General features: G+C 39.8%; 2 protein-coding genes across 4 annotated transcripts; one reads left to right on the top strand and one right to left on the bottom strand.

Annotated features, from left to right (window-relative positions):
* Positions 1-1,506: 1,506 nt before the first annotated feature.
* Positions 1,507-10,029, top strand: LOC103138391 (translation initiation factor eIF-2B subunit epsilon-like). 2 transcript variants are annotated; one of them, XM_016671758.1, is made up of 16 exons: positions 1,507-1,610; positions 4,691-4,815; positions 4,916-5,101; positions 5,194-5,371; positions 5,958-6,038; positions 6,114-6,191; positions 6,285-6,597; positions 6,679-6,824; positions 7,346-7,490; positions 7,577-7,678; positions 7,760-7,861; positions 8,725-8,815; positions 8,904-9,027; positions 9,114-9,239; positions 9,335-9,445; positions 9,749-10,029. In XM_016671758.1, the coding sequence occupies exons 2-16, from the start codon at positions 4,718-4,720 to the stop codon at positions 9,809-9,811; spliced, it is 1,944 nt and encodes a 647-aa protein (XP_016527244.1). In that variant the 5' UTR covers positions 1,507-1,610; positions 4,691-4,717; the 3' UTR covers positions 9,812-10,029. The 2 variants fall into 2 exon arrangements, with proteins under 2 accessions (XP_016527244.1, XP_007552622.1); XM_007552560.2 differs by lacking the exon at positions 1,507-1,610 and adding an exon at positions 4,274-4,481.
* Positions 10,030-10,639: 610 nt separating this feature from the next.
* Positions 10,640-13,495, bottom strand: LOC103138390 (mitochondrial ubiquitin ligase activator of nfkb 1-A-like). 2 transcript variants are annotated; one of them, XM_016671760.1, is made up of 5 exons: positions 13,251-13,495; positions 12,987-13,105; positions 12,819-12,906; positions 12,607-12,727; positions 10,640-11,469 (listed from the first exon to the last, which is right to left on the bottom strand). In XM_016671760.1, the coding sequence occupies exons 2-5, from the start codon at positions 13,101-13,103 to the stop codon at positions 10,977-10,979; spliced, it is 819 nt and encodes a 272-aa protein (XP_016527246.1). In that variant the 5' UTR covers positions 13,104-13,105; positions 13,251-13,495; the 3' UTR covers positions 10,640-10,976. The 2 variants fall into 2 exon arrangements, with proteins under 2 accessions (XP_016527246.1, XP_007552621.1); XM_007552559.2 differs by having other exon boundaries at positions 12,987-13,113; positions 13,251-13,494.
* Positions 13,496-15,237: the final 1,742 nt, after the last annotated feature.

The raw sequence follows: 15,237 nt of genomic DNA, 5'->3' as shown, positions 1-15,237 counted from the left end.
TTGAATATTTCATACTATATTCACCACCAATGACAAAAAAAAAACATTTTCATCTTTCTGAAAAGTTCACCAACTGCAGTTCTTAAGTAGTATGACAAACGAGCATAGGAAATCATATGTTTTTTGAACAATAACAATATTTGTTGTTAATCTGTTACTAAGAGTTGAGAGCGTTTTCTGGTAACCTAGTGTCACGAAGTAAACATCTGATTTTTATTTTTACATAATTTTCCAACTGTAAATTTCTTGTGTCTAAGCACATAAGCTGCACATCAAAAGATTTATACTTCTTCACAAAGTAATAAATCAGATTTTTACATTTGAGTTGAATGTCTGTTTTATAATATATTAAAAAAGAATGACCAAAAACAAACAAAAAAAAAAAACCACTTTCACTTTTCTGAAAAATTCGCCAACTGCCCAATTCTACTTCAGTAGTATTTCAAAAGAGCAGAAGAAATCTTGTTTTTTGAACAAAAATATTTGTTGTTAATGTGTTGCTAAGAAACCAGCGATTTTTCTAGTAGCGAACTGTCACGAAGTATAAATCAGATTTTTACTTTTGTGTTGAATGTCTGTTTTATATTTTTTGTCATTATTTACTACTAATGAAAAAAACAACAAAAAAAAAAAACATTTTCACTTTTCTGAAAAATTCACCAACTGGACAACTACAGTAGTAAGTAATGTAAGTAGTAATTCAAAACAGCAGAGGAAATCTTATGTTTTTGAACAATAACAATACCTGTTAATCTGTTGCTAAGAGATGAGAGTGTTTTCTGGTAACCTAGTGCTATGAAGTAAACATCTGATTTTTACCTTTGCAAAAACAAAAATCAGAAGAGAGTGCTTTATCTTTAGCAAAACATTAGCAGTAGACTTTTCCCTAAAATAATCTTTTTAGTCATTTTGTTTATTTATTAGTCATGCTTAGCACACTGAATGGAGGAAGTCAATATAAGACAACATGCTGATTATACCCCACATGCCACTGGCAGCATTTAGGCTACCATTAGCATTTTGGCTAATTTGAGCTTATACACAAATTTTAACTTACTGAATGGAGTAAGTCCATGTTGCTCTGAATGCTTGTGACTGTCCACATGTTATTGAGTATGTAACTTACTTTAGCACTGACGCTAATGTTTAGCATCAGAACGATGGGTTCCAAATGACAGGAACACTTTGGCAGGCCATGGTTAAATTTCTTCAGAAATGTTCTATTTATAGGTTATTGTTAATGCGGCTCGTACCGCTGCGTGTCCTCCCACAAAAAAAAAGGTATCAAAACGTGCGGCTCGATCGAGGGCTATTATTTTTCTTGGGGTTTCGAGTAAAAATGGCGACGTAAAAAGTTGGAAACGAGCGAAATTTTTAACTGCCGAAATGCAGAGTGTAACTGAAACCAACTGCCGTCCTATGCTCTCATACTGCTCTCATTCATAGCGGAACACTGAGTTAATACAGAGGAGGGCTGAGCAGGCCGTTAAAAACTACAATGATGGTGGAACACTGAGTTACTACAGAAAGCTGAGCTGGCATTTAGAAATATAGAAATAGCACCATGACGAAACACTTAATACAGAGAAGATGGCAGAAGAGCAAAGGAAGTAAGTACCATATGACTCATGAAACCTGACAACCACATTGGACTGTCGAAATGAGAGCATCACATAAACTACGTCATCAATGTAAACAGAAAAAAACCGCTGCACATATCTACAGTAAAACGACACAACTTACTGGGGCTTGAATGAACCATAAACATAAGAATAGACGCCTCATGGACCGCTCTCGCCTATTGTCGCTGATGAGATTTAGGGCGGCCATCTTGGAGCGGTCCACCACTCCACTCAGCGTGATGTGTTTAGCAGGCACAATTACGTATCAGCGCATTTAATCGATCATAACACGCTTTTTTTTTTTACTTTTTTGTTACTCAGCAGATGAGATTGAGTCCAAAATCCGATGCGAGATTCATCCGTCCTGCAGTGAATCCGTCTCTCTCTAAAGATATCTCCCTCTTCTTCCTCACATCGTGTCTTTAGGAAACCTTCAAAACAAAAACGGGAAGTATCTTACTTTTGACAGAGTGAAAGAATTATAAATACTAGTCTTTACCACCTGTGTAAACTTTGCTGGTGAATGTTATAACACATAATATAAGTTTTATAATATATGTTACATTGTTTCATTTCTAATGTAGGCTATTGTGTCAGATAATCTAAGTCAATGTTAGAGAATAATTAATGTTTTAGATTTACGGAATCTCAGTTAGCCTTCATAGCGGGGCTTCGTGCTGAACCCCGGTATTACACCAAGCACTATAGCTAATATTAGCTGGTATCTCGCCGGTGGACATAAATACAGTAAAGTAATATTCTAATCACAAAATTTACACAATAATATGTCCATCTTACTTGTGAAATGTTGTTTGTCGAGCCCTCAGATCATTAGTCCATCGATCTGAACAACAATATCCCTCAGTGCTGAGGCATCTTCTCCTGTTTTGGATGAGCAAAGTAGGAGGGTATACCGCTCCAAGATGGCCGCCGTATTTCCTGCGCCGGAGCAGCCAATGCGGGTCTACTCTTATATTATGTCTATGGAATGAACGACCTTTGATGATGTTAGCTATAGAATTTAGCTTTTCAGTTGTTTTCCTGATGGAAGTTTCAGATTCAGTAATTTATAATAGTCCAGGTTTTTTGCAAATAAAAGCAAATATGTTTTTAAAAACACCCAAATCTTTTCTGTGCATTTTAAAACATATTTTCTTATGTTAGATTTTGCCTTAGTGAGGTTTTTGTGTGAATTTTCTAATACTTTATAGAGACATGGTAAAAACATCTGCTAACAGACTTTTGGCTGCAAATCTGTTACAGCAGTCTTTGTCATTACTGGACATGACAAAGAACATTTCACATACTGTAAATGTATAACATTGTGTGCAAGGAATCCATATGGGGGCCAACTTTTAATGTTATTGAAGTAAATTAGCTATTTGATTTACTCATTTAAGATGTGGACATTTACAGTTATTTAAATCAAGTTGTGAATAACTTTTTTTTAATTTTTATTTTTTACAGCAAATCTGAATGTGTTTTATTTTGCCAGTAATTTTGATGTCCTTGATTTCTGGTTTGATACACCAGTTAGTACTGCACTTCATTTTTACTTTTTATGTGTATTTTGTCTGTTTTACAAACAACAGAGGATTAAAAAGAAGTATTAGTTCGATTGGCAGATTATTTAACTTATGGGAAAAATATCTTGTTAAAAGTATAATCTGTCAGTGGAACTAGAACTTTAAAAAAAATAATATTATTAAAAAAGCTTCTTAAAAGTTACTTGTAAGTTAGTTTTGTCTTATTTCACATGTTCTAAAAAAGTAGACCTTTTGTATGATTTCTATATACATTATCAAATATCCATCCATTTTCTTTACACCCTTATCCCTTAGTGAGGTTGGGTTGCTGCCTACCTCCTACGTTCTGGGTGAGAGGTGGGGTACACCCTGGACAGGTTGCTAGTCTGTTGCACGGCAACACAGAGACAAACAACCATGCATACATGGGGGCAATTTGGGGAGGCCAATTTAGCTGACATGTTTTTGGACTGTGGGAGGAAACTGGAGTACCTGGAGAAAGCCCACGCATGCACATGCAGAAAGACCGGGGCCAGGAATTGAACCCAGAACTTTCTTGCTGCAAGGCAACAACTCTACCAACTGCACCACTGTGCAGCACATTATCAAACATATATTATTGTAAAAACAAATCACTTCATACTGAAATTGTGTATTTCAGATATTATAATGACATAGAAATTAATACTAAAAAAAAAAAAAAAATCAGTCCACTGAGGCCTTGGGGCCCCAAGCGGCTGCTTAGTTTGTTTATACCTTGGGCCAGCCCTGGTAAAGAAACATGATAATTTTACAAATATCTTTAAAAGTTGCCTCTCAGGTGTTATTTCAGTCCATTTTCTCATCAATATGCGAGAGTTTAGAGCGATGCGCTGTCGTAGGTATCTGTGCAATCAGCTTCAATGACAGTTATGTGAGCTGCAGGAGAAAAACTACATTTCTTGAGGAACATGACGAATTTAAATGTTTTTACATGGCTAATTAAAATAAGCGGGGAGAAAAAAAAGAGTTTTGACGGTTATTTTAAATTATTTTCTGTGAAAACAACCGTCAAAACTATTGTTTTCACAGTTTTCTGCCATGCACCTGCGGCACCAAAAAAAAAAAGAAGACTGTCCCTTCTCCGCCACCGTAGTTGTTTCTGACGACATAATTGGGCTCCTGGGAGTCAAACATGGCTAATAAAGGGGGAAAACAGAGCCGCTCAAGCTCCGGCTTTACTGGGAGGAAAGGTGCCGGGGAGCAGGAGGAGGAGGAGCAGCCGCTACAGGCCGTTTTAGTCGCTGACAGCTTTAACCGGAGGTTTTTCCCGGTGACCAAGGACCAGCCGCGGGTAGGCAGCGAGCTGTGCTAGCTGACGGTGCTAACACAGGCTAACTGAGTGATGTCCATGCTGAAAGGAGAGATTCAGTCACACAGATGCAAGCTTGTTGTTGGATGTTTACAACAGACGCCTGAAGTTTTATTAAGTTTAAGACGTGTTTATATGTAAAAGCAGTTTCATAACTTCTTTACTATGTTCACCCTTTCTTCTAATGTCAGGCTCTGCTGCCGCTGGGAAACGCTGCTATGATCGACTACACCCTGGAGTTCCTCACCTCCACCGGGGTGCAGGAAACCTTCGTCTTCTGCTGCTGGATGGCCAGTAAAATCAAGGCCCACTTATTGTGAGTGTATCCATTGTGTGTGCGTGTGTGCGTGCGTGTCTGTGTGTGTGACTTTTGTTCAAAGCTAAGATGTCGAGATGAACCTGACTCTGTCCTACAGGAAGTCAAAGTGGTGTAGACCCTCCTCTCCTAACACGATCCACATCATCACATCAGAGCTGTACCGTTCCCTTGGTGATGTGCTTCGGGATGTTGATGCAAAGTCTCTGGTGCGCTCTGACTTTGTGTTGGTTTATGGAGATGTGGTGTCCAACATCGACATCAGTCAAGCCCTGCAGCATCACAGGTATGAGACCCGCACCAATGTTGAGCTTAAAATGGATTAAGTGATAAGGGATTACGACTTTTGGGTAATTTTATTTATCTTTTGCTCCGCAGGCATCGGAGACAGATGGACAAGAACATTTCGGTCATGACAATGATCTTTAAGGAGTCCTCGCCGGGTCATAGGTCCCGCTGTGAAGAAGATGATGTCGTCGTGGCGATGGACAGCAAGAGCCAGCAGATTTTACACTACCAGAAAACACAGGGGCTAAAGAAGCTACACTTTCCGATGGTAACCGTCTATTAAAAAAAAAAAAAAGATTACTGTGGAGAAATTATCATATTCCTTGAGGATTTTTATATTTTCTAACATTAAATCCTCAAACTTTAAGGTGTTCTATTGTTTGATGTCACAATAGAATACACAATTGTGAAAGGGATGCATATTTTTAAAATGTTTAGCAAAAATGTCATGATTTTTGTTATGCTTAATTGTAATACAGTATAATTCCTCAACCATCCCGTTTTTTTAGTTTTTTTTTTAAATATTTTTTTGTCTTTAATTTCCATCAAAGTAGGTGGCATTGGAAAGGTCTGAAAAAGTTTTAAATTTGACTGTCTGAAACCTGTATCTTGTTTGAAGACAGTGGATTCATGGTGCTTGATTATTTTGTCACATAGCATTTTATACAACATGTTCAGTTTTAAACTCATCCTACCAGAGCTCCTTTTCCTGCCACTTTACTGTCATGCAATGTTGGTCTGTTACATAGAATCCTACTAAAATGCTCTAACGTTTGTGGTTGTGATGATGACACAAGATATCTAAATGTTGAAGGAGAATTGATTCTTTTTGACAAGCTGATTCTGTTTCTCAGAATATTTTCCACAGTGGGAGTGATGAGTTTGAAATCAGGCATGACCTCCTGGACTCCCACATCAGTATCTGCTCTCCGCAGGTCAGTTTTAATCCAGATAGACCCTAATTCTGTGACTGGCTGAGGTAACGTGTGAGCCTTCTTGTTTCCTTTCAGGTTGCTGAACTTTTTACAGATAACTTTGACTACCAAACCAGGGACGATTTCGTCCGAGGAATACTGGTCAACGAAGAGGTGCTGCTCAGGATTTTCATGTTTTATATATATATTTATTTATTTTTTCTTTTCCATAGTACCGTGGCTCTAATTCTTTGTCTCGGGTTACAGATCCTCGGCAATCAGATCCACATGCACGTCACCAAAGACGGCTATGGCGTCCGAGTTTCCAACTTGCTCATGTACGATTCCGTGTCTTCGGACTTTGTGCGTCGATGGTTTTACCCCCTCACGCCGGAGTCCAACTTCACGGACCAGGAGGGACGCAGCTGCACCTACTCTCGCCACAATGTCTACCGGGGATCCGGGGTCAGCCTGGGTCACGGCAGCCAGATGGTGGAAAACGTTCTTATAGGCTGCGACACCAGCATAGGTGCCAACTGCTGCATCTCCAACAGCATCATTGGCGACAACTGCACCATTGGTGAGCTCTCTAAGCAGTGTGTCTGGGGAGGAAGAGTTGTGGAGGTTGCGGGGATAAACGGTATCTTTTTTTCTGATCCAGGTGACAATGTAACCCTGGACCATGCCTACATCTGGAATGATGTTCACATTGCCAGTAACGTGGCGATCAGACAGTCTGTGGTCTGCGACAAGACCGAGGTCAAAGAGGGCGTGACCCTGAATAAGCAGTGTGTCCTGGCATATAATGTAAGTGAACATATGTCTGGTCATTGAAATGTAATGACAGGGTTTCCCCCCCAGAAAATACAATTAAAATTAATTAAGTTGTTTACTATTGTCATTCAAGACACTTTTTTGTTTCAAGTGTCCAAACTGTTTTGGCCCTTTATCTGTGACTTGGTACTTTATTTGCTGAAGTTGTCACTGAAGAAACACTTTAACCATTATTTACCATCACGGCTAGTGGTGTGCATAAAAAAAATCTGTAATAGATAAACAAACGATGCTTAGCCTAGTGGGGGAACAAGTAAAGGCTGGAGGCCCGCCAGGCTTATAAATGCACTGGGAGAAACCCTGTTTGATGTTTTGAGGAGCCGACGATGCTAAACGACTCCACACATATCTGTGTTAGATCAGTTAAAATAACTAGAGCAGCAGGTTTTTGGTGTTTTATCTTTTTATATTGAGGTTTTACCTCCCAGCCCTACGTATCGGCGATAAATCGTAAATGAACACATTTGTGATGATCGGCGTGAACCGTTTTCCAGGTGGTGATCGGGCCCAACATGTCTCTGCCAGAAGGAACCGTGGTGTCCATGCACCACCCAGACGAGGAAGAGGAGGACGACGCTGACGAGTTCCTCAGTGATGATGCCGAGGTCGGGCAGAGCAAAGACAAAACCAAACAGAAAAGTGTGTATTATTTCCCCATGATACGCGTGTGTTCTGAAGTAGTTCACATGCAGTGGCATAAAGTGCGTTTTTAACGTGCCTTGCAGTTTTTAACCCAGCGGAGGTTGGAGCAGAGGGGAAAGGTTATGTCTGGAAAGCTGGCGGTCTGGATGACGCGGAGGAAGAGGAGCTGTCCCAGTGCCTGTGGGGTAGGAGAGCAGCTCTCAGCGTCTCACCCTGGCCGGTCCCAGGATGTTCGTCCTCATGAGGGTTTGCTTTTTGTCGGCCAGGTTTGGTGTTGAACCCAGATCCTGAGAGCGACAGCGAGGACAGTGAACCTGACGGCCCCGATGACCTCATGATTCCCTCACCTGAGATGGACGACGTTAAAGGTGAGGGCAAAAGTGATTTTGGGGAAAAAAAAGAAAAACAAATCACCACCTATTTTTGCCAAAATATAAAATAGGCAACAAAAATAAAATACAAGCAAAACAAAACACTTTGGGGAAAAAATATTTGAGACATTATTTTGGGAAGGTAAACAATGTAAAAAACGTTAAAGCTGAAGTTTATTACACATAATTGACAAGTATTCAAATGAACTGCAGCTTAAAAAGTACACAGACCTACCAACATTAATTAGCCGGTTTCTGATTTACATCCAATTATGCGGTCAATTAACGGTGAGCAAACAATTTAAAATAGACCAGATACATTTATCATGAGGTTTATGGTTCAAATATATATTCCTGGTCATAAACAGATGAACAAAGAATTATCCCTAAAACCGAATGGTGAAAAACTTGTCTTATAAATTGCTAACCATTGGCATAGTAGCTATCACTAAGCTAAACTTATATTTCCAAGCAAAACAACAGAAAATAACAGCAGCAGAGACACAACTTGCATTGGTCAAAACTGATTTGAAGCAGCTACACCTTCAACCAGCATGCTACTTTTACTCTCCATTTCTTTTCACCAATAGGTGGCGCCTCTGAACTTCATATTAAAAAATGAGAAAACGAAACTTGGGGACCTCTGTCTAAAACAAAACTGCTAACAAATAAGGGTGATGCATATTATATGTTGAAGATTTTACAATAATACCACTGCAGAAGTATTTTCCAAAAATATCTAATTTAAGATGCGTATTTAAATGAGTCTGGAGAAGAGACAGGGGGTTTGGCATGAGAAACATCAGGCATCTGTTACTCTGAAGTCCAGAGAATTATCATTGTGGTTTTCTGTGCTGCAGTCTTCCAGATGGAGGTGATGGGGACTCTGCAGCGAGGTCTGGAGGAGAACATCGGCTGCGACAACCTGGTGCTGGAGATCAACTCTCTCAAGTGAGCCGAACCTCCTAACCCGCTCACGGTCGAGCCGCTTCCTCCACAACCTTTTGTGTATCCTCGCTCTACGTCTGTCTGTCTCCAGGTACGCCTACAACATCAGTCTGAAGGAGGTGATGCAGATATTAACCAGCGTAGTGCTGGAGTACCCCTTCCAGCAGCAGGGCCCCAACCTCACGCCTTCACAATACGTTGCTCTGCTTCTACCCGTATGTATCGCACCCGACATTTCTCATCAGTTTTGGTAGAGAACTGTAGTTTTAATTCCCCTTCTTCTCCCTCCCTTTCTATTTAGCTGTTGAAGAAATGGGCACCAGTCTTTAAGAACTATGTGAAGAGAGCCCAGGACCACCTAGACTGCTTAGCTGCCTTTGAGGAACACTTTCTGGAGCAGGAGAGCCACTGGCCTGCTATGGTCAAGGTCAGGACCAAACGGCACGACCAAACAGAGCAACTGATGTTATCATTTAAGCGATGGCCATCCAGTCTGTATGCGTTGTGCTGTTTGCATCTAAGGTCCTCATGAGCATGTACGAGCTAGAGATCCTGGAGGAGGAGATGATACTGCGCTGGTTTTCTCAGGGAGCCACGACAGACGCAAGCAGACGGCTCCGAAAGAACCAGGGGGTGAGTCAGAACTCGGGTCAAGAAAACACTGAGATAACAACTTAGGGCTGGATGATACAGCTGATTGCTAGGTAACCAAAGAGTGAGTCAGTCGATGCCAACAACCTTGCTTAGCCAGCTGCGAGAGCTTGAGCAGCTCAAGCTTTTCTTCTGCCTACTTTCTTTTTTATTATTAACATCATATTATGATTTACTCCTGAAATGCCCTTTTTGGAAATATTTAAAAGTCACTGCCTCTGTCTTCATCCCCAAACCTTCAGTAAATCAGTATATGTGACCTTGATTTCTGATGTCCATTTCCAGCTTCAGAAGTTCATCCACTGGCTGGAAGAGGCCGAGGAGTCTTCAGAAGAAGATGGGGAGTAACGTGGAGCACTTAGTGATAGTTTTAACTTATGAACTCTTTAGCATACGCTGCCGTGTGACGGATGCAGCAGCTTCAACACCCTGCAGAATCTGCTCTCTGCAGGTAAAGCAAACATCCATTATTATCACAGACATCTAACTCGCGTCCAAAACTCTTGTGATCATAATGCTTGTAAGAATAAAGAACAGGCAGTCAGTCTGCTCAGACTGAAGCGTCACCATTTCTTTTACTTTTCTCTTTCGTTTGGAGTCAAAAAGACTATAAATTAAAACAGTCCTATCGTGTGTCACAAATATCTATCTCTGCAAAAGGACTGGAATCATTTTCCACTGGTAAAATTATTAAGCTTGAATAAGATTCACAGTAAAAATATTGGAATAAATGTATGCTTGGACTGGGTACAACCTTAAAAAGTCTTTTGCTTTTTAAAAATGTAATTTGGCCTTAAATATGTCAATAACAGGCCTTACATTTTGTTGTGGCAGGACTATTTAATTCTGCCTGGGGAAAAGTTTGAGTACTCAGACATCTTGACTTTGTTCTTTTTGACTCAAAGTGGTTGAGGCGACCTCTAGCCTAGCTAGTTAGGCTAACTAACTAGCCAGGCTAGCTAGCTACGCTAGTTAAGCCTACTTAGACCTTTGTTGCATTGCAAATTCATCTCCAGGGATGAATTTATAAGTTTTTCGTTTTTGAATCCAAACCTTAATTTAAAAGTTTTTAATTAAAGTTAAATGTGAAGTTTTAATGTTTTTAATGACTTAAATTTGACTTACTGAAACCTGTAGATACGCTTTGGAGCAGAAAAAGCTGCAAAAACATTTTCACCAAAATGTATTTAAAGGTACACCTTTATTAGACGAAAAACTTGTTTCCTTGATTAAAAAGCAGTAAAAATGTCCCAAAAATAATGCAACTAAAAGCTTGTGTTGCTTCACATCAATTAGTATGTTCACATTATGTCCTTCGGTAGTCACTAATCATAGCACTAACTGTCATTAAGGTCAAAAGCTTTGAATTGGTCCACTTGTGCTTTAAAATCTTTAAAATACGTTTCGGTGTTGCGGTTAATAGGAATATAAAGCATGAATGGTGGCTGTTTTTTTTTTTTGTTCTTTTCTGAGTGGAAACTTTAGGCACAGTTTTAAACCAGGAGGTCTGCGCCTATCTGGGTCTGTCGTCCGGTTTTCCGAACGCTTTGTACAAGATGCCGGCGAACAGAGAAGCCGCGGTGAGGCCGGTCACAGCCGACAGCGTCTTCCACATGCTGGCCGAAGCCTCGTGTCTGTCCATGAAGCTCCTGTAGTCGCTGGGCAGCAGGATGTAGCTGCGTCCGTCCTGCGGGGCCCGCAGGCTGACCACCCGGCCTCCCTCCAGCACCACCTCTCCGAGCCCCGTCAGGCTGCTTCCCACACGCAGCATCTGTTCGCTCTCCACCATGGCCACGGGTTTCTCGCCACTCAGACCCTGCGCCACCATCTCCGCCAGACCCTCCTGAGCGTGTCTCATTTTGGAGTAAACCCTCTCCATGTAGCACCCCGAGGCCTCCAGGGGGTTCTGCACCTTCACGTGAACGTCGGCGATGTAAGAACCGGGCTGGACTAAACTGAAGGGGACGGAGTTGTTGGTCTCGTTCTTGTTGATTGTCCGGGAGTTCCTGAAATAGAAGCTGTTATAAATGACTGATATTTACACTTAAGTGACATTTAGTTTGATGGACAAATTGAATATAATGAGGAATTGTGAAGCGGAAGGAAAATTACATTACAAATTACACATTAAAGTCACAAAAATGACTGCAATGACTTAAAAGAGACATTGTAGTTTTAGCTTTCTTGTTCATTAAAACCTAGAAAAAAACATAGAAACAACATTCAAGTCTCTTCACAGATCCATAGCTCAGGTGGGAAAGTCTGAGAGTACAAGAAAAGGCAATGAACTCCTAAGAAATACCATTGCGCGCCACACTGAATACTTCAGTTCTGCTGTGAAACACGGTGGTGACAGCATCATGCTTCCTCTGATACAGCAGAGGTTTTGTTTTCCAGCTGCGCTACAGTGGAATGACTTGGGCGAAAACATATTCATGTGTGGCAGAATAACCCAGACCAAATTTAGAATCTGTTGCAACACTTGGAAATAAATGTTCTCGGATGCCTTCAGTCTTAGTTGCCTGAGTTTGAGATATTTTCCAAAGAATGGAGGAAGGTGCTGTAAAGTATTTTTACAAGTATTGTAGTACAATTGTGCTAGCCTGGTTTCTTTGTTCAGACAGTCTGGAACCATCAGCTATTGAGAAACAATTGCTTCCTGGAGGTGTTTGTTGAAGTTTTACATTTTTCCCAATTGCTAAACATTTGGTTGTGAGGGATACAATGTGCCGGTTTGACACTATGAAGCTTACCTAAAATTGCCTGCTCTGTATGCAACCACTGCAGAGAGTGCCGAGCTGAACGAGGTGTCTGTTAATGTTGATTCGATATGTGGAAGTGTGACCTATAGAGACTTAACAGCTTCGTTCACTTCCTCCACTGCCATCGATAAAACTACAGGCAGACTACAATTCTAAAACTGTGCAGAAAATCACAACTTCTACTGTCTGCTGATTGGCTCGGTTGAAATTGTACCTAAGAAATCCAACTTAATGGGAGAAAGCCCAGACAGAGCACTGAAAGGAGATGACAATCAAACAGCAATGGCCAGACTACATTTATGCTCTCCTTAAAATCCGCTGAAAGATGTAGTTACAACAGAATATTCAAATTATCAACCTTTGTGAGCGAGTTATAGTTACCAAGTCCTGGTGACATGGCTCCAGTATTTCCAGTGCTCTTCCACTACAACCTTCTGAATCACACCATGGCATCGAGGGACAAATTTGCTTTGCAGGACCTCCCCATCAGCCTGAACAACGCCTTCACACAGACAGACAGAAAACTGAAAGTCTTCAAAAACTTCACATTGTACAAAAGTATAATTATAATAATAATAGAGACGGGTTTCTACCTTCAACAGCAACATACTGGAGTCGTTTGTGCGAAGATGCGTTCAGCACTTTAAGTAAATGGTCATCAGGTTTGAAAACTGGGATTTTCTAAAAAATGAGAACAAATTTCAGTCGCCATGAAACAAGGCACAGCTACCTTATAGATTCACAACAGAGGCCAAACTTGCCTTGAGCAGTTTTATCTCCTCCTTCTTTCCCCGATAGAGGTTATAAAACAAACCGGAGAAGGCAATGCTGGTGCCCATTCCGATCAAAACCAAGGGGTGTGGAGAAGAGTCACCCATAGCTGAAAACCTGGAAAGTGAAACAGTTTATAACAACCTGCATGGCAAAGCAGAGAAAATGCTGAGGATGGCAGTGTTGAAACATGAGTTTAAAACGGATCAATTACATTGTATTTTAGTTTCAAACTGGACAAGTTAAAAACAAACCTTTATCTAATAAAACCGAAGGGTAAAGGAGTCACATAAACGTGCTGGAGCAACAGAAAACGAAACAAAGGCTTAGTTTGTAGTTTCAATTCCTTGTTTTCTTGATGGCGTCACAACTACTCAACCAATAGAATTCCAGCTGTACTTCTCTTGTCCAGCAGGTGGCAGCAGCGACGTGAGAAGTCGTTCAATTTTCATTCACTTAATCCCGTTTCAAGGATAAGTAATCGGGTACTTTGTAACAATTTGGCTCTGCACTGTCTAAAATCAGTGTTTGATATAATATGGATTATTTAAACAGTAATGCGTCATAATATATTTTTCTATATATGATTAAACATTTCTAGTGTCTGTCCATTTGTTTTTAACCTACAAAGTCCTGCAATACTCTAATTTATGATTATTGAAATGTTAATTGATTTCAGTAACTGCTTACTAAGTGAAACACATAATAGAGAAGAATAACGCCCAGAATGATATTCTCCAACCTTTATTTCTGTTAATTATGATTATTATTCACAGCTAATGAAAACATGACAAGATTATAAAATTACACCAGACTCATAATAATAATAATAATAACAATAATAAAAATAAATAATTCTAATACAGACATTTATTCTTAATGAAAATTATTTATTACTTGATCCTTTTAATTTAGTAAAAAAAAATGCTTCTCATGAATAATATAACCTGGCAAATTTCTAACTATTTGCAAAGTTATATATAAAAAGTCTAAAGGTGCAAGAATTGTTCTTTTTGTCTAATTTAAGTTATTTTAATTAACTCTCTGATGTTCTGCCTTGTGCTCATTGCTCTGGGAAGACAACCACTATTCCATGTTAGCTTTGTGTGTTTTCTGCTTCTTGTGGTGGTGTGTTACAGAATAAACCTGCCAGCATGAATGATGCATTTACGACTGGGATCATTTCTAAACTGAGTAATGATGCATTTATTTTTTTATATTTCCTACAGCTTTTCTGACAGACATTTGAGTGTTTCTAAAGCACTTGTGTAGATTTGAACTGTAAGTACTTTTCTCATTGACACCATCTGGCTCATTTGCTTCAATACAAAATGATTTATCTTATTTTATTTTATTTTATTTTTTTCAGTTTGGCCCCTTTTTTGTGGAAAATATAAAATTACCACATTTGCAGTTCACCTGCATGTTCAAATCGTTCACGCCGAACAAAAAAAAAGAAAGTGTCACAAATGTGGGCTGAAAAGCTTTGAAGTGCTCATGGCTGCTGAAGCGTATAATTAAGAGTTACAGATCCTTCCTCAATAGCAGGCTTTCCAGACAAAGCTTGAGTGAATTTTGAGTCTGAATGAGACCGAATGCTGCAATTTCCTTCGCTATGGTAACCTGGGCCGCCAATTTGAGCTCTCAGAAGCTTATCAAACTGACTTTTAAAGATAATTACATGCTATACATAAAGACATGCTTTGATATATTCAAACCAGATAATTCAGAAGCATTAGCTTGGTTAGCAGTAACACTGTCCAGAAACTGTCCAGAAAGGATTTAGGATTCACTTTGCTGTTCACTTTACTTTGAGTAAAACAATATTTTTTTTGCTCTCCCATCAACTACAGCATCTTGAAGTCTTCAAAGAGTGATAGCAACTCCAGACCATCACACTACCTCCACCACATTCAATCTCCTTTTTCTGAAACCTTCTGTTTGTTTTGCACCTGACATAACAAGAAAAACGGCTTCACTTTAGTCTACAGAATATTTTCCCAAATTTCATCAAGATATTTTTAAGCGAAAGGTAAGACGAACCTTTCTGCTTTTATTTTTAATCAACTTGGAGCTGCAACTAGATCCCTTTTTTTATTTTTATATGAAGCTATTTCTGGAATTCTGCTCATCATGGCTGAGAAGGTGACGTTCATGTTATACTTTTGTCATTTTCTGAGACGGATTTGGCTCTTTAGAAATAACGGCTCATTCCAGATGCTTCATGTAAGCTGGCTGTAT

Source organism: Poecilia formosa, unplaced genomic scaffold (genome assembly GCF_000485575.1).
Source record: "Poecilia formosa unplaced genomic scaffold, Poecilia_formosa-5.1.2 Scaffold49, whole genome shotgun sequence".
In the NCBI taxonomy this organism is placed as follows: Eukaryota; Metazoa; Chordata; class Actinopteri; order Cyprinodontiformes; family Poeciliidae; genus Poecilia; species Poecilia formosa.
The sequence above is the reverse complement of the archived record's forward strand: the minus strand, read 5'-3'. Positions and strand labels throughout refer to the sequence as shown.

Coding starts and splice junctions, on each gene's coding strand:
- LOC103138391 (XM_007552560.2), top strand. CDS start 4,323: ATGGCTAATAAAGGGGGAAAACAGAGCCGCTCAAGCTCCGGCTTTACT. Junction 6,598..6,678: donor TGGCGACAACTGCACCATTG/GTGAGCTCTCTA, acceptor TTTCTGATCCAG/GTGACAATGTAACCCTGGAC. Junction 9,028..9,113: donor ACGTTGCTCTGCTTCTACCC/GTATGTATCGCA, acceptor CTTTCTATTTAG/CTGTTGAAGAAATGGGCACC.
- LOC103138390 (XM_016671760.1), bottom strand. CDS start 13,103: ATGGGTGACTCTTCTCCACACCCCTTGGTTTTGATCGGAATGGGCACC. Junction 12,907..12,986: donor AGGAGATAAAACTGCTCAAG/GCAAGTTTGGCC, acceptor CTCATTTTTTAG/AAAATCCCAGTTTTCAAACC. Junction 12,728..12,818: donor CCAGTATGTTGCTGTTGAAG/GTAGAAACCCGT, acceptor GTCTGTGTGAAG/GCGTTGTTCAGGCTGATGGG.